Source organism: Oryzias latipes, chromosome 8 (assembly GCF_002234675.1).
Source record: "Oryzias latipes chromosome 8, ASM223467v1".
Classification (NCBI taxonomy): domain Eukaryota; kingdom Metazoa; phylum Chordata; class Actinopteri; order Beloniformes; family Adrianichthyidae; genus Oryzias; species Oryzias latipes.
In genome coordinates, this window is record NC_019866.2 from 19,800,957 (window position 1) to 19,818,877 (window position 17,921).

General features: G+C 37.5%; 2 protein-coding genes across 5 annotated transcripts; both read left to right on the top strand.

Annotated features, from left to right (window-relative positions):
* The first annotated feature begins 4,204 nt into the window (after positions 1 to 4,204).
* On the top strand, positions 4,205 to 13,766 carry LOC101172084 (MICAL-like protein 1). Of its 4 annotated transcripts, none has more exons than XM_020705451.2 (16): positions 4,337 to 4,936; positions 5,243 to 5,291; positions 5,379 to 5,529; positions 7,328 to 7,413; positions 7,506 to 7,648; positions 7,730 to 8,214; positions 9,281 to 9,323; positions 9,575 to 9,810; positions 9,913 to 10,121; positions 11,031 to 11,144; positions 11,366 to 11,492; positions 11,608 to 11,698; positions 11,780 to 11,853; positions 11,959 to 12,073; positions 12,159 to 12,205; positions 12,292 to 13,766. In XM_020705451.2, the coding sequence occupies exons 1-16, from the start codon at positions 4,794 to 4,796 to the stop codon at positions 12,414 to 12,416; spliced, it is 2,238 nt and encodes a 745-aa protein (XP_020561110.1). In that variant the 5' UTR covers positions 4,337 to 4,793; the 3' UTR covers positions 12,417 to 13,766. The 4 variants fall into 4 exon arrangements, with proteins under 4 accessions (XP_020561111.1, XP_020561110.1, XP_020561109.1 ...); XM_020705450.2 differs by having other exon boundaries at positions 4,339 to 4,936; positions 9,910 to 10,121; XM_004071945.4 differs by having other exon boundaries at positions 4,341 to 4,936; positions 9,284 to 9,323; positions 9,910 to 10,121.
* Positions 13,767 to 13,968: 202 nt separating this feature from the next.
* Positions 13,969 to 16,421, top strand: polr2f (RNA polymerase II subunit F). The gene is made up of 5 exons (XM_004071796.3): positions 13,969 to 14,123; positions 14,265 to 14,334; positions 14,445 to 14,575; positions 15,942 to 16,013; positions 16,100 to 16,421. The coding sequence occupies exons 1-5, from the start codon at positions 14,104 to 14,106 to the stop codon at positions 16,188 to 16,190; spliced, it is 384 nt and encodes a 127-aa protein (XP_004071844.1). The 5' UTR covers positions 13,969 to 14,103; the 3' UTR covers positions 16,191 to 16,421.
* Positions 16,422 to 17,921: the final 1,500 nt, after the last annotated feature.

A 17,921-nucleotide genomic window follows, 5' to 3' on the forward strand; every position in this document is an offset into this window, starting at 1 on the left:
TATGCTGTTGTGCAGGGCGTCATTACCTTGATTCCTAAACCTGTGAAGGACGCCAGGAAAGGACGCCAGACTAATTGATAATTTGAGACCAATATGGGCGCAGTGGTTAGCGCTCTTGCCTCACAGCAAGAAGGCCCCCGGTTCAAGTCCCGGCTGGGGGACATGAAAAACACAACATCAATGGGGGACCTTTCTGTGTGGAGTTTGCATGTTCTCCCCGTGCATGCGTGGGTTTTCTCCGGGATCTCCGGCTTCCTCCCACCATCCAAAAACATGCTTCATAGGTTAATTGGCAACTCTAAATTGTCCATAGGTGTGAGTGTGAGAGTGAATGGATGTGTGATTGAGGATATTCCACCCTGTGACAGACTGGCGACCTGTCCAGGTTATCCCTTGCCTACGCCCAAGTGGCCGGGATAGGCTCCGGCAACCCCGTGACCCCGAAAGGGAATAAACGGTTAAGAAAATGAATGAATGAATGAATGAATGAATGTATGCATCTAGATTAAAAACAGGACTGAATCAGATCATCTCACACACACAATCAGGGTTTTTTAAAGGACGATCAATTCACAATAATATCCGGTTAGTTCTTGATTTGATTGACTATAATCAATTAATTGAAGATGATGGCTTCATTTTATTTTTAGATTTCTTTAAAGCCTTTGACACGGTTGAACACAAATTTATGTTTCATACTTTAGAATTATTTGGATTTGGACCTAATTTCCTAAGTTTTGTTAAAAGAATCTAAAACGATACAAACTATTTATTTTACCAAATGGCATTTTTCCCAGATTTTTAATTAACAAAGGAATTAAACAAGGCTGTCCAATTTCACCGTTACTTTTTATAATAGCAACAGAAATGTTATCAAAACCTGGTTTCTGTCAACTCAATGTCCTGGGAGAACAGTTAGCCAATACTCATCTGGCAGACGACACGGCCGTATTCATGAAGGACAGTCATCAAATACCGGAGATCATTCAGACCGTAGATTTCTTCTCTAAAGCATCTGGTTTAAAACTACATCTCAGCAAATGTGAATTGTTGCCAATTCACCATTCTGATCAGTCAGTAATTCATAACATACATGTTAGGACTGTTGTGAAATATCTTGGTGTTCATATCACCAAAGATAGCAAAACAATGGAGGAAATGAACTTATGGAAAACCTTAGAAAAAGTGTAAAGTCTATAAGTCAGTTTAAACATGTGGTCACAGTGTGACATTTCTATTCCGGGTAGGGTGTTTCTCACTAAATTAGAATGTTTATCCAGATTTATTCATCCAGCATATTCACTCCCAAACTAAATCTGCAAGGAAAGCAATAAACCAGGCCAATTTTAACTTCATCTGGACAAACAAAACTCATTACATAAAAAAAGGAACAATAATTCAGGATTACAGTGAAGGTGGACTCAAAGCCATAGACTTTGAAAGTTTGGATGGTATGATTAAACTAAATTGGCTCAGGTCTTTTCTGCAAAATGGAAGAAATATTTGGTTTCATATTCCTTCAAACATTTTCTCTCATCTAGGAGGCATTGAATTCCTTCTAAAATGTGAATTTGAATACAGAAAACCTCCTATTAAACTTTCTACTTATCATCAGCAGGTGTTACTGTAGATACTCATATTCAAACATAACTTTAGTCCACACAACACTCAACAAATCAATATTTTACAAAAATTGGAACGATTAGTATTTGGTCATTACATGTTATGAATGATAATGAAAAAATTATCTCATTTGAAACATTTTCCAGTAAGTTTAAATGGAATGATAGAAAACAATTCAACATTGTGATCAAAGCAATCCCTCAGACTTTGATCCAAATGTCCTCCAGTCTGGTTCAAAATGTTCAAGTTCAGCTTCCATCTCTGTTGTTCGATGGTCGACCGGTTAACTCAAAACTTCCAAACTCATTTATACAATCATTGTTTGTTAGAAAACTGCTTCCAATATATTACAAAAATCATTCTATGTCTCAGCATTATACAAAAGAAGAAATGAGCAAGTTAAAATCTCATTTTATTAAAAATCCAATTTTTCCAAAATACAAAGAAATACATTTTAAAATAATGAATGCAGTCTATCCATGCAAGGAACTATTACATACGTTTTTGGTTTCCAGAAAACAACTGTTCTTTCTGTGACATAAATACTGTATAGAAACACTTGATCGTAAGTTTTTTGATTGTATATATGTTAACAGTTTTTGGAAGGATTTTTTTTTTTGGTGCTCCTCAAAGTTTCCCTTTCATTACAAAAGCACATCATATTATTTGGAGGAGTTTCTGGTGATAATCTCTTTGATTTGACATTCAATACTTTATTAATATCTGGGACATTTTTCATTCATAAAAGCAGATTTTCAAAAACCCAAACCATTATTCAATACATTCCATAAAGAGATCAGTTTATATTTTAAATCTCTGAAATTAATAAAAAACAAAAATGCAATATAACTGTTTAATTTCATTAAAGATTACATGTTATATGAAAATCCCTTGTATTGTAAACTACAATTTTAATGTTTTTTTTCTTTTATTTATATTTTATTCTTTTTTAATTCTTTCTGTTGTAGCTATATGTAAATGTTTGTTTGAAGTTCAATAAAAAAACGATGCTGTTGTCTGCAATGTTACTTCTCTATTGCTTTATATATTTGCATATATACTTATGAACTTTAACAACGTGGGATTTGATTTTTGTGCATTTTACAGACTAGTTTTGCTATGCTTAATTGTAACTTCAATCTCTGATTTTGCCAGAAATAAGATGTGCGTGATGTAAATTCTATGGTGTGTGGATAACTTGTGATTACTTTACAATATTATTGAAGTAAATTATGTTATAATGTTTAATGGGATTTCCCAAGGAACCTCTACAGCTAAGCACCTGAAAAGCCAACAACCATGACCAGAATTGACCTTAAAACGGCATCAGATCCAGCTGAGCATTTCTGAAAGAATCATCACAGCCGATTTTGGTTGTGCATGTTCAAGACCAAGCAGTAGGGCCTTTGCTTGTTCACAGGCTCAAACCTCGATGTCAGCTGGGTGTTAGACATGTGAAACAGCTTTAGTCACTCAATGAATTTGGAATTGCTGCACCAAGCAGCTGTACATTCATCTTAATGAGGTTGCATTTACTGTTGTTTGACCCTAAAGTCATTTGCAACAGTTGATAATTAATTATTTAAAGCATATAAAGTTATAGGCATGTTTATCATCTGTATTTGTTACTAAAGTTGATCCAAACTTTGTGGTTTCAAATGCCAATGTTTGAAACGAGACCACATTGCAACAGATGGGTAAAGAATCAGACCTGTTTCATTGCCATAGTGACCTCCATGAGAAAAATGTTTGAGGAACCAAAAGGGAGGTTAAGCTACTGAGGTTAAACTACTGAGGTTAAGCTACTGAGGTTACACTGCAGCATAATGACCAAAATATATTCACTGAACATGTGAACAAACCGGAGGGAAAAATTATTTCACCAAAAGTTTTGAAAAATCTTGATAAAGTCAAGTCCTCCGATGCTTTTGCTCGTAAAGTGAAATTGTAAAAAAGTTCATTCATTCATTCAATTTCTGAACCCGTGTATGATAGATATTTCTATGCTTACATTAGTCATAGGAGTATCATCTGATTGCAATGATAAATTTCCATTTCATGCTTTAAAAAACAGTACGGAAAATTAAATAAATACAGGTACAAATGATGGTATTTGGATGCAGCCAAAACTACATTACCTATCCTTCAGTGTGCAATACTTAGCATCGCCAATGTGCTTAAATTTTTCTTTTTTTTTTCCTTTCACTGTCAGTTCTCTTTCTTTAACCTTTTTTAAGTGTTATTAAAAACTTGTAATACTAACTTTTAATAATATACTCAAATTAATAGATATTTTTTGCCAATATTTTGAAACAAAAATATTTACTCTTGTGTGCAAGTGATTGTGCTTCAAATTGATTTTTTCCTATTTTCCTTTTGCTTTTTTAAGCAACATTTTAAACACTGCAGATGACTTCTTATAGTCTGGGTATAAGTGAGGGCGAGTTACGTAAGTGATAAACAAAGACCAACTAAAGAATAACCATTCAGAAACTTAGATGCATAACACTAGACTTCTTATTTAACAGGACAATGCAAACTTATTTTGTGAGGAAATATTATCCATGAATGTGTATTTATTTAGAACGTGAGGCTGATGTTCGTGTAAATACATGACATTTGAAATGTAGGAACATGAAAACAACTTTCAAAAAAGTGAAATTAGAAACCTTCCCTCCCTAATTATAGAGCAGAAGCGACTCTTTGTCTCCCTCTAGCGGCAGCTATTGAGCATTAGATCGATTGCGAAGCAAAAGCAGAGAAGGCAGCGGGCTTTTGTTCAAATTCACACCCTTCATCAAGTCTGCGCGGATTCAGTGTAGTTCTGCAGATATTTAGACACAAGTTTACTTTACTGAGGAGGTTTCTGACGTAAAAACGAGCATCATTGCAGTCGGTGGTTTCTGTGGTGGAAAGCGGCAAAACTTGCTGTGTTTGCGCATCAGCGACTCGAGACGTTTGTTTGTGTTTGACAAAGAAAAATCAGGGGGGGGGGGGGGGGGACTTCCTTCCTTCCTGCCGCTTCAGTAAGTTGCTGTTCACTTCAGTTGTAGCGGAAAGACTCATGAAGAAGATGCTGCGTTCCTGCGCTGTCCGCAAAGGTGCGCAGCGCCGTTTGGAATACAACGCGTAAAAAAGCGCCATGATCTGTCAGTCCACGCGTCGAGGCGATGCTATCACGGAAGGATCTTCAGGAGTGGTGCCGCATCACATGCGCCGGTTACCCCAACGTGGAAATCCAGAACCTGTCGAGCTCGTTCAGGGATGGACTCGCATTCTGTGCCATCATCCACAAACACCGGCCTCACTTCATGTAAGTTTTTTCCAGGCATCTTACTTATTGAGTTAAAATTCTTTTTTTAAATAGTGCAAGTCTTATCTGTTGTTCTTGACTTTCTCAGATTGATAGTCTAATCTGTGCAGACTAGGATTGTGCCCTGCCCTCTGAGTCCAGGACTAATCTGCTGTCCTTGCTGCTTAATCTCCCACAAACCTTTCATGTCCCATTTGATTGGATCAGTTTATTTTAACTCTGACCTTCAATCATCTCATCTCATTTGTGAGATTCTACCTTCATACATTAGTATTTACAACAACCTTTTGTGTGGTATTTCTTCAGCGATTTCAGTTCCCTCTCTAAAGACAATGTTTATCACAACAACAAACTGGTGAGTCATTTCATTTCAGAACGGCAAACTTGATCTCACCCAATTCATGATCTGTAAATGATCAGTTCTTTCTGTGTTCATCTGCAGGCGTTTGAGGTCGCAGAAGCAAAACTGGGAATCCCTGCACTGCTGGATCCAAAGGACATGCTGTCCACCCAGGAGCCTGATGGTCTGAGTGTCATCACCTACCTCATTCAGCTCTACAGCATCTTCAACTGGACGTCTTCTCGTGTCTTTGGTATAGTTCTGTCTTTAATTTGTTGATTGCTTTTATTCTTAGACACTTGCGAGAAAAAATAAGAGCTATGTGGTGTCACAAAAAGACATTTCACCAGCACATGGAAAACTGGTTATAATGTGAACAATGTTGTTTACTTGACTGAGAAACCAGGATTTAATTGATCGATGCAGCTAAAGTTGAAAACAAAACATGTTATCATTTTCAATGTATTCTTTTTCAAATTGTTCTACCTGTAGAAAAAACTGCAGTTTTTTTGTTTTTAAATATTCTTTTAGCTTTTCGTTTATAACCCCACATCATGATACTGCCACCGCAGTACTTCACAGTTAAAATACTGTTTTGATGGTTTCCCACTTTTTCTTCCAAACATAACATTTATGACAAATTTATTGTAATTATGGCTTTATCTGAAAAAAACCAAAACAATGAAGAGCTTCGTCACTGAGCATCTAACAGTGACCTGGCATTTTTATGGCAGTTTAGTGGATTCAAATCCTACTTAGTGAAGCGTGGAGATTCTGTTGGAATGAAAGCGCACAGACGGGGGTTTCCAATTCAAGCCAAAGATTTATTACCCTAACAATATTTCTAGTACAGCTCAATCAATTTCCCTGAATGCCTTTTATTAAAACAGGGCTCACAGCAGGAACACAAAGAAAGAGCGCTGTTTCTCTCCCTGCCTGGGATTTATACAATGTATTGATGAATATTTAAATGCAGAGAGGAGTGTGCAGAAATCCATCTGGTCAGTTGTCTCCACATCTCCCAAAGCTATTAGCTGTCACGTAACCATGTGCACAGAGAGAATACAGAACACATCCTGCAAACAGCCTCCCCCTACACCCTGAGTGCCTGGCACCCACCTCCACAACCTGTCCTCCCATGTGTCTGCTCCTCTGAACTGCAGTGGGGCCTCTCACATGTATGGCATGCATGATCTGCTGAAAATATATTGTTCAAGTTCTATATGTCATATATTCGTAATTAGTGTGGAAAAAGCTAATCTTCAACTATTTCTTCATCAGAATTTTATTTGTTTCCCCTTTCCAGGTTTCTTTCAACATAAAACTCTAAAACTTGGCTATTTCGAGTAAACAGCACTTTGTGAAGACTACTTTCATGTAAAAATATTTACCATATGACCCCCCCCCCACACACACACACACACATGCAAAGTGTTCTAGATTTGACTGATGACATTCATACAAAAGATAAGGCCCCATTGTACCAATTTTGAGATGCTATGAATATGTTTGCATGTATTCATACACACACATATATATATATATATATATATATATATATATATATATATATATATATATATATATATAGACTGATATTGATATATATATATATCAGTGAGGATCTTAAAACAACAATAATACTGTTGTTAAAAAAATCAACTATTTAGACCAAACGGTCCTTAAAAGTACATTTAATCTTTGTTTTAATGCTGAACAATAAAACATCTCCTCCAACTTATTGAACAAGACCTGCTTCCAGTTCGTTTTTTTTTTTTTTTTAGAGTTTCAATCTGGAAGCCACTGGGTTGCTGCTTTGTTGACTATTTTTTTCTGTAAGGTAACCACCAACCTTTGCACTTAAGTATTTTGGAAACCAAAAGTATGTAAGCTCCAACAGGAGTTTGCAGAAAGTCTAAAGATTTTTATGTTTTACTAAAGAAATATCAGGACTTTTGCCTGTATTTGTGTACCGGTAGACCAAAATGCAAAACACTTGAGCTCACAGGATTACAATGCTCCTTTCTTGTCTTCTCTTCATGTGGATGCAGATCCCTCGTCATCACAGCCATTGCATCTCTCAAGTAATGTCATAAAGACTCCTGGTGAAACTCCTGATGCTCACAAGCCTTTGAAGGTAACAGTCTGCAGTCTTTTGCGCTCTGTTCACCCAGCTTTCCGAGCAGCAGCATTGATCAGTGCTGGTTCTGGTTTCTCTTCTCCTTTCAGAGCTCGGCTGACCTGGAAACCAGCAGAGAAGGTCGCTGTGTGAACACAGTGACTCAAGCAGGCTGTAGTCTGTGCTTCACGCCTGTGCACCTCATTCAGAGGCATCTGGTTAACGGGAAAATTTATCATCGTAGATGCCTTAGGTAGCTGCTCATGTTCAGAGAGTTTCTCATCGCATACATGATGATAATATTTGATTTTTCTCGATTTATCATTTCTACCAGGTGTAAGGTTTGCCACTGCACGCTTTTACCAGGATCCTACAGACCAGGAAGTGATGCTGGCTCCATGACCTGCGCTTACCATGTCACAAACATTAAAGTTGTTCCCCCCACAGGCAAGTCTCAGGCGGACTTCTACTCTTTGAGTGGGCTGCCGGTCACCAGCGTGCCTCAGTACACCCAGAAAGTGGTTTGTGAAAGTCCACAGACAAAAGTGGAGGACAGGGGGGAGGAGAGCAGAGAGGGACAAGACAGAGGAAGCTCACGTGTTGGACCTCCTCCTCCTCAGTCCAGTGTTGAAGAAACTACACAGGGAGCTGATGAGAACAGAGGAGGGCAGAAGAGTGCAGCTTCAGGTTCATCTTGTGCACAGGAGACAAATGGGAGAACAGGTTTAGTTTCCACCCGGAGCTCAGACTCCCCTGCGTTTCCTGTTCCTGCACCCAGAGGGAAAGCTGCCCAGAAAGCCAAGGCCGACCCTGCTGCAGGTGAGATGTTTCATTCATCCTTTTGGAGTCCTGCTGCTTAAGTGAACCACTGAGCCAAATATTAGCCAAAACACAGCAGATCAATCACTTTCACTGCAGCGAAGGTCCATCTACACCGTCCACACCTGTCCTCTCTTTCTAGGAGTCCTCAGATTATCCCCGCTCCCTTTGCTATGAAGCCAGACCAGCCCCATAATTGGGAAATGAACACAATCTGTTTCACAAATGAACATGCTCTGTTTCAGCGGGACAGAACTACAGAGAATTTCTCTTTACGACACAGAATTTCTAAACAATCATTGCTAAAAATAAAAAATGTTTAGACTATACGTATTCATTTTTCAACTAAATGTAACAATGCTGAAAAACCTGAAATGAAAATGTTTTTTTTGTAACATCCGACTTCTAAACCAGCATTTGTTTCGTTTATGAAGTACACTTTTAAACATAATCACACATTTGCTGTAGCTTTCAAAAGATTTTAACCATCAATATATTTAGAAAAATGATAATACTGCATTAAAGTCTGTCTTCGGTCATCTAAATTAAATTATTATTTACATTATCAAACACATATTTTACATTAGAATGAAAGCTTCCATGATACATCACTGATGATCATATAATCAGAATACGACCAAAACATTCAAAGGTTTAGAAATGCCTGAATGTTCTTAAAGCTAATTAATGTTTGCTAAAAATCCCTCATAAAATATTTATTTAGGCATCAACCTTCTGCATTCTAGAAAGAAACATTTAAGAGTGTGTTTTTTTTATTTTTTGGTTCATGTTATGTGAAAGATCTTCTTATGTTGAACCACTTCCTGTTTTTGAGTCAAAAATGTCTTCCTTTATCATATATCTCGTCTACTCATACAATCATCTAATTCACTTCCTCTTGACCTTAGTTTGAATTCATTCTTCTTTTTTTTAAATGAAATAAGTGGCAGCCAAGTGTGACCACTTGCTTAATTAAAAAAGTAACTGAAAGATCAAAAGTTAATCTTTATTTTGTGCTTACAAACTCTTTAAATGTGGTGTATTTGTGTTCTTCCTCTTTTTTGAGCAGGTGTTTCTGGTAACCATTCTGCAGCAGGCTCTGCTCAAATGTAAGTGAATTAATTTCTCGGTTTTTATTTCATTTTTATGGCATCAAAGATTTTGAATCACTAGAATAAATGTTTAAGTATAAGATAAACATTGATCCATATTCCTTAGTATCACATGATTTATTTATAAATGAACATTAAACAGCTAACTTGTGTTTGATCATTAATAGTTGATGCTAAAGCAGAAAATAACATCAGATGAACTGATCAGAGGGGAGAACTTGACGTCCTCGGTCTGGTCATGTTTGTAGGCAGGTCTTTGACAACATCTCCCTAAAGAAAAGCCCCAAAGTGAAAGCCAACCATCCATGGATGAACTTTGTTCACCCCGGACCCTGGACGCAGCTGCCCCCAGCTCCAGCTCCTGTCCCTCTGCCTCGATCCAAACCCGTCTCAGATCCGCCCAGGTCATGGAATGAACCAAAGAAAAAGACGCTCAACCCTTTTGAAGAAGAAGACGAAGAGGTGGAGGACACTTCAGAAACTGGTAGGACTGAATCTCCCAGTCAGACCAAAACAGTTGTTCTTACAGCTGGAGACGAAGAACCTGCTTTTGTCACCGAGCAGAACGATGATTCCATTCCAGCAGATAGAGCTCATTCCACGGGGCCTGTGACGGCCGATGACACCCACAGGGAGTCACATGGACAGGCTGGAGTTATAAAGCATGCAGAAGTGTCAGATGGGACAAAAGCAGGACCAGGCCCAGACTCCTCTTCACCACCAAAATGTATTTTACCCAGAAGTCTCACTGTGCCTGACGTCACATCTGAGCATGCTGAAACTGGAACATCAGAGGTGAGTGAATAAGATCTGTCCTGTCAAAAGAAATAGTTCCAAAAAAAAAAGAGAAAGGATTACATTTTTCATAACAATGAACATTTCTCTTTTAATGCCTCTATCTTGTTACGTTTGATACAAATTAGTTCAATAGTTTGCAGCACTTAAATCGCATGATAACTGCAAAGAGGATTTCTTCTCAGCACCGACCAATCAGAACTGCACTGAAGGGAACATTTGATACCAGGACGACGACCTTTCTGTTCAGAGCTATTTCGAGCAGAAAATGCTTTTTTTACGGTGAAAAATAGCATGTCTTACCTAGAACAGCTCTCACATTATAGCACAGTGGTGGGAGTATTATAACAAGGGATGTCTTTAAGTCAAGATTCTGTTTAATGTTTTTTTTTTAGCACATATAAAAGACACATACATGCCAATCGTGACACAGTATATAAAGAAAATAAAAACTAAAATTATGTGAAAGCGTAAAAAAACAAGCTGATGTGCAGGGAGGTGGAAGGAAGAAGCATAAAGCTTTTAAAAAGAACAACCCCTAGATAAACAAGGAATATAAAACAAGATATGCATTACTATCAAAACAAGCCAATAGAGCCGCAAATCAAAACAAAATTTTATTCTGCCCGTTTTATAAATCCATATGTTATATGCATTGATAACAATATCACAGTAAATATTTGGAAAAAAGTCTGTTTTTTTTGTTTGTTTTTTTGTAAGTTGATAAAGAAATGGAGTTATGTACCAGATCTAGATGTGTATTCCATGACTTGGGTCCATTGAATTGTAAGTTATAGATGCCAAAGAGAAGGTTTTTGAATCCTGCGAAGAATCTGTGAAAATTGCATTCATCATAAGACTGACATTTTGGTGTCTTTTTAATCTGACTTTTTTTTCTTCTGTTTTTAGCAATCCTGTAAAGAAAATCCTTTTGACAGAAAAGCTCACATGTCCAAGTCCCAGACTTTTTCATCCAGTCGGGGTCCAGCTCCAGGCCACGGCTTCCCCCTCATTAAGAGGAAGGTACATTTCTGCATCCCAATTCAGTCTCTCAATGCTGCATTTTCCAGCCATGTGGAAGATGACACACTGTTTAAAAAAAGGCAGAAATCTTACTTTAAAACTTCTTCAACATAATATTGGGCCATGTGACCTAAAAAAATGATGTGTATTATTTCTTTTATAAGGTGCGTTTGCTACAGCTGTTGCAGAAATAATGTGGAGTTTCTTTTTTACTTTTTCAGGTAAGAACAGACCAGGATCTGTGCATGAATGACCTGCAGAATCAGATGAAGGAGCTGGAGAAAAAACTGGAATATCTGGAACAACAAGGAGTTGAACAGGAGAGGATTCTCAGAGCACGCCGGAAAGGTGAACTTCAGTTTCACTGCTATCGTTCCAGATATTTTTTTTGTTTTTGGCTATTATCCGCTTATTCATAATTGCAAGAAATTCTATTTCAGTTGCTTCGCTTTTTACATTTCAGGTAAAGAGGAGGAAAAAATGCTTACAGAGTGGTTCTCCCTCACTCTTGAACGACTACTTATATCACACAAAAGCTCAGAACTGGTCTATTTGTAAGTGAACCAGCAAATTCTTTGAAATTGTGTTTACTAATTATTTTTGTGTAATCATTTCTTTTGTCTTTGTTCTTTGAGGATGAAGCAGCAGAATTTGGAGGACAGGCAGGCAGATGTGGAGTATGAGCTCAGATGTCTCCTCAACAAACCAGGTTAGCGTCTGCTTTTACCCAGACAGAAATAGAGGTGAGAATCCATAAGCGTCTCTACTGGGCTCAGAAAAATGAGAAAGGCTTTGACTTGATGTGTTTTAACAGAGAGTGAATGGAGTCAGGAGGATCGGGGTCGTGAGCAGCAGCTGATGGATGAGCTGGTCTCCATCATAGAGCAGAGAAATCAGATCATAAGCGGCTTGGATCAGGACCAACAGAGGTTGACGCAAATACTGCTTCCTTATACTCAGACACTAAAATGTAGAAGTTACAGAAAATACACCTTTTTCCTTTTTTCTCATTAGGGATAAAGACAAAGATATGCTTTTGGAAGAAAAAATGAAGAACCGAGGTGAGAGTGACACCAATCCCCTCTTGAAAGTGTCTTGCTGAGGATAATTTTGTTTCACTGCTGTTAATGACAAAATCTCTCTTCAGATTTTCCGAAGGAAGGAGAGAAAGGGCTCAAGAAGCCAAAAGGAAAGTTCAAACCTGCACAGGTGTTTAAAATCCTGAACAACAAACCCGAGAGCAGAAAGGACTCTGGGAGGAAAAAGGACTGAAGAGCTGCAGGAACATTCTGGTCAATTTTAGATTTAGTTTCTCATCTGTAGAAGAGAATCTAGATTATCCAAAAATGTAGGGACTGGTATGAGCTCTCGTCTGTTTGGCACATTCTGTTCAAATTGTTTACAAAGTCCAGCAAGAGAAAAACGGAGTACTTTGAAATAGAAACCAATTCCTACTGATGTTATTTTTTTACCACTTTTTTAAAACCCTGTTTTAAGAAAAATATTTTTCCAAACCTGCATCACTAGAAAATGCTTAAAGTTGTTGTCCTACAGATTTCTTCTGAGACAAAATCAGCCATGCAGATTCCTGCACTATCTTTTGCTATATTTACTTTTTAGTTTTTTTTAGTAATTTGGTTAAAGGGGTTCATCAGAAAATGTATAGAAAACTGTGAAAGAGAGCAATTTTACAAGTGACATTTTTTTAAAAGGTTGTGACAAGAATCTCCTGTCAAATGTTCACTTTTATTGTAAATTATTGCAACTTGTTGTTTACTAAATTAACAAAGAATCAATTGCATATTTCATAGTTGGGCTATATTTGAAAAAAAAAAGTTTATGTGTAACCAACAAACAGGATTAATTTTGTTGTTAAAAACGTGAACATTTCTTCCTTTTTGTGTTTAGAAATTCTTACCCATCCACTGCTATATTTATAAAATAGGTAATGAAGAATTGTTTTAAAAGAAATCTCTTTTGTATAGACACATTTTATTAAATAAGTGAAGAATCTAAATGGATCTGTTCTTTGACAAAGTGCCAGCTGTTTGAGCTTAACCCTAGCAAAAAGTTGACGCTTTTATTTTTTTAAGTTTGCTTGAATATAAGTATAAAGCAAGTACGCTGTACTAAAGACCATGTTCATGTAGTGTAGAGATGAAGTATACTAACAGAATATTTCTTGAGACTGGAAATTGGAAATTTTAAGTTTACAATATCTAGATTTTATCTTGACATTATATTTTAAAAAAATAAACGTCAAGTATACTGCCTCACATTTATAAGTATACTTGTAGTACACTTAAATAGACTACTTCTTGCAATGAGTATTCTTACATAAGACAGGAAAGCACTTGCAAAAACATTTTTATGTTGTTTATTGTGAATATCTTTTCATTTGATCACGTAGGAAAATATATTAGATGAAGAGTAAAAAAAACAGAATCCAGCCTTAGCTCTGAATGTTTTTTCGCATTCGGTTGACCCAATTCTGTTCTTTAACTTTGCACTAAGTGACATGCCATTGTTACTCGTTTTCTATAAATGCAGGGCAAAAAATTAAGAATTATTAGTATTCATTTTCTCTCAAGGGTACATTAAAATAAATGTTGAAAACTATCATTTTGGTGTCTTCTTTTTCTCTAAAGGTACAGCCTTGGTTTTCCATAGTTTGATGGATTTATATTTATTTCTAGTTGAAGTTTATTTTGTTTAGGATACTTGACTATAATAGAAAGTAAGCTTTTTATATACTATTTGTTTGCTTGTTTTTAAATTGAATTAGAAAAAGGTAGGACAAAAAAAGAAATTCTAGTTGAGAAGCCGGACATAATTTTTCAGCGTACACGCGCACCGGAAGTTTAGAGACCACAACGCTCAATGTGGTTTAGCCTCTAAATTAAATTTGCTGCTAATAAACTCTATTAGTATCTATATTGGAAAAAATATAAGTTAAAACATGTCTGATAACGAAGACAAGTAAGTTGTGATCTATGTTCATCAAATAATGTCATGGTATATGTTAATTTTAAATCTATTTTAGCGTGTAGCCTGTTAGCTAAGCTAGGTTACGACTTCACCGTTTTCGGTCTTTGATACAGTTTTTGTCAACATTTGCAGCTTTGATGATGGAGACTTTGAGGACGCCGATGAGGACGAAGGATTAGACGATCTGGAAAACGTGGAAGATGTATGTTCGTCTGCACTTTTTTCATTTAGTGGATCATATTTGGGGTTCATTATTCATGATTTCTATCTGGCAGTCTAATCAGATGCTTGTTTTCCTTGGATGATCATCAGGAGGACCAGGAGAACGTACAGATCCTCCCCGCAGGAGAGGGGCAGCAGGCTAACCAGAAAAGGATTACAACACCGCACATGACCAAATATGAGAGAGCGAGAGTGCTGGGAACACGAGCCCTCCAAATAGCGTGAGTTGTTTACTGTAAAATAAGCGCTTTACTCTTCTAAACCAATAAGTTAGGCTTCCAAACATTTGTGGCTTTGTTGTTCTTCTTATTTTATTTTGCTAATTTGTCGTGTGGAGCAGCTGATCAAACAGATGAGAGCTGAAGGCCCCTGGTGTTGGACAGATTGTAATGTTACCATAGGAGTTTTGAAGCTTTGGGCAGAGGAGGTTTATGTCACTACAAACCTTTTTGTATTGAGGCTTAACTTTATTTTATTAATATTTGTGCTTATTGAACTATGCTGCATGTACCCCATCTTTGCCCCAAAACAGCTAGGATAGGCTCCTTCAGACCCTGATCTACAATAGGCCGGTTTTAGAAAAATGATGGACTTGTGTCCATTCCTTTTTGGACCGGAGAAAACGGAGAAGGATAGTGGGATATTAGGGATGGGGGGGACAAGATAGAAAAGGACATATAGAAGTTGGAGAGTCACCAAAGAAACACACCATTGCAAACAAAAAGAGACAAAACGTTGCTAGAGGTTATTTATAACTTTCACAATTAGATGTTTATGTTTATCGCACACACTGAATATTATAAACATTCCTGTTGCCCTCAAAAACCTTCACTCTTGCATATTGTCATGTACACAACACAGATAGAGATCAGATAAATATGCACCTTCATTTGCATAAAAGCAGATACAATCTCATACAAAAGTCCTTTTCTGAGCCAAGGTGAGTGGGCATTGGTGCTTAGTTTTTTTGTCTGTGTTCTACTGTGGACAATGATGGTATGAAGCGTAATGAATAAAAAAAAGGGGGGGAGCACCTGGTCGTCCCACACCAAGCCCCCCAGAATGAGGTGAGGCAGTAGCGGCAGCCAGGACCACCACAGCCAGGAGGGAATCCACCACCCCAGTGACCCGATACCAGCCATCCATACCAGAGGAGGGACTGCCGAAATAGTCCCCAGCACCAAAGAGCAAGGAGTCACAGGAGCATGGAGAATGCACGCCCTGGCCCAGCTAGAGAAAAGCCCCCCAGCTGTGCTATGGGCCCATCACGAGGTCCCAACTGGTTGCTGCAGATCACGTGTTTCAGGGACAAACAAAAAAATCTTTGCATCTCATTTTGTCAAAATGACACTGAATTACATTTCTCAGTTTTGCAGCTTTGAAGGCAGGTTCTGGGTTTGAACCTGGTTGTTGACATCTCTGTGTTTTTGTGTTTGGGCCGTTTAAGGACACACTGGTTTGAAAAGTGTGTGTGTGAATGAACAGTCCATGAATCCTCTGCCCCGCCTGTTTTCTGGCTTTAAAATAATGACATTTTACTTCAATTTGGGATTTATTTTGAGGATTTTGTCGTTGTTCTGCCGACAGCATGTGCGCTCCTGTGATGGTCGAGTTGGAGGGAGAAACAGACCCCTTGCAGATCGCCATGAAGGAACTAAAGTACATCAGATTATTCCATTTCTGTCTAAATTCTTTCATCTTGTTTTGTTCCTGGTAACTCAATGTTTGCCGTTTGTTCTGAACAGGAGCAGAAAGATCCCCATCATCATCCGCAGGTACCTCCCCGACGGCAGCTACGAGGACTGGGGCTGTGATGAGCTCATCATTACCGACTAAACAAACCTGGACTTTCAGCTGAACTTCAGAGCTTCGATGATACCAAACAGAAGCAGCAAATGCAGTCATTTTAAAACCTGCTTTGCAAGCATGAGCCAGTAGGGGGAGACATAACTTTGTTTAAACACATTTTTTTAACAAACTGAACTTTTGTTGTAAGTATTCCAAGTGTTGATTTTGATCAGAGATCATCTGTTTTATTGTTATAAATAAAGTCTTTTTTTATGATAATTTCACGGTTTCTGACTGTTATTATTAAAGTTTTAATGTCAGCATGAGTCATAGTCAGGGAAAAAATGGTCAGTTTTGGTCATTTAAAAAAAGAACCAAATCAGTTGATTAAACTTCAAGAATCATGTGGTGTTTGATTGATGCAGCTTTGATGTCAGCGGGTCTTTATTTTCCTTGAGGCTACAGCCCTTGTGGATTTGGTGAAGCCGTCAGAAAACAGACGGAGGCTCTCTCTGAGTTTATCCACGGAACCATGTGAATGAAGCAGCTCAACAGGTCGGCATTGTTCAAAGGGAGTGTTTGCCCTGGCAGAGAGACGCGCGGCGCTGGAGGAAAAACCAGTGCTCAGGGGAGAAGGGCTTGTTCTTGAGTTTTCTGCCCGAAGAGAATCTATTTTCAGCCCAGCTCTGAGGCCCCGTTTGATGCCAAAAATTGCGACTTAGTTTTCATATGAGCCTCAAGAAAGTGACATTTTTGGTGTCTCAATTTTCACACTAGTACTAATGTACTAGTCTTTAAATTATTTAAACTTTTATTTAAGGTTCAGCAGGAAAAAAAATATTGACAACTGTAAAACATAGCAGTCAGGATTATGCTAGTTATAATTTTTGTCTAATAATGTTTTTCAGTACAAAAGCATAAACTAAATTGAAATTGGCTTATGTAACCCTTGTGCTATCTTAGATGACCCCACCCTTACTTTGACGTGTTATTCCTACCATGACAAAGGTGGATAAAGGTGGAAAGATTTCATGTAATCCATGGACACCAGTGAAGATCACAAATCATTGAAGAAAAAGGGTTCAGAGCACTGTTTAGTAGTGGGTCTAGATGACCCAACTCCCAATGTTAAAGTGCCTAGGATAGCACAAGGGATAAATAGCTTAACTCCTTGAGTTTATTTCCAAAAAAGGAAGAAAAAAACATTTTTTGCTTTCAAGTAGAAGAAATTAAGGTAAATATGGAGTAAAAGTGGTTAGATCCAAGTTTGTATCAAATATACGTTAAGGGGTTAAGTAGCATTCTTATTCTTTCATCCAAAAAAGAATTGAGACACGTTACTTTTAAAAAGCCTTTCATGTCCAACTGCTGTTATGATTATTGCTTTGGTATTGTAAGGAACGTAGTGATGCTACGATTCTCAGTTAAAAACCAAACCCTATGTTAAACCATTGAACTACGTTGTGGAAAAATGTATTGTTGCATCACTGCTGCAAACATTTACACATGTTTGCGTTGAAAGTGTGTTGTGCTAAGTTCAATATATTTAACAGTGTTTATTACATCACACCAAGGTTACTATGAACCAGCTGAAAGGTTTTCTTTTTACTATTTGCTTATTTAATTATAAAGTCGATTTTTTTAGTTTTTTGTTGTTGTTTTGCCATGCACTATTAGCATATTGAACTGAAAACAAAACTGTCACCCAAAAAGTGAGGTTTGAACCGAATTGTGGGGAAAGTGAATCGCTTTGCCTATGAATTTATCGGGTCATTTTCT

Bases quoted from the DNA above. Each gene is read 5' to 3' on its own strand.
- LOC101172084 (XM_020705450.2), top strand. From the start codon at position 4,794: ATGCTATCACGGAAGGATCTTCAGGAGTGGTGCCGCATCACATGCGCC. The intron at 7,649-7,729 runs GTAGCTGCTCAT...CATTTCTACCAG, and splicing joins TATCATCGTAGATGCCTTAG to GTGTAAGGTTTGCCACTGCA. The intron at 11,145-11,365 runs GTACATTTCTGC...TTACTTTTTCAG, and splicing joins TCCCCCTCATTAAGAGGAAG to GTAAGAACAGACCAGGATCT.
- polr2f (XM_004071796.3), top strand. From the start codon at position 14,104: ATGTCTGATAACGAAGACAA. The intron at 14,124-14,264 runs GTAAGTTGTGAT...CAACATTTGCAG, and splicing joins ATGTCTGATAACGAAGACAA to CTTTGATGATGGAGACTTTG. The intron at 14,335-14,444 runs GTATGTTCGTCT...GATGATCATCAG, and splicing joins ATCTGGAAAACGTGGAAGAT to GAGGACCAGGAGAACGTACA.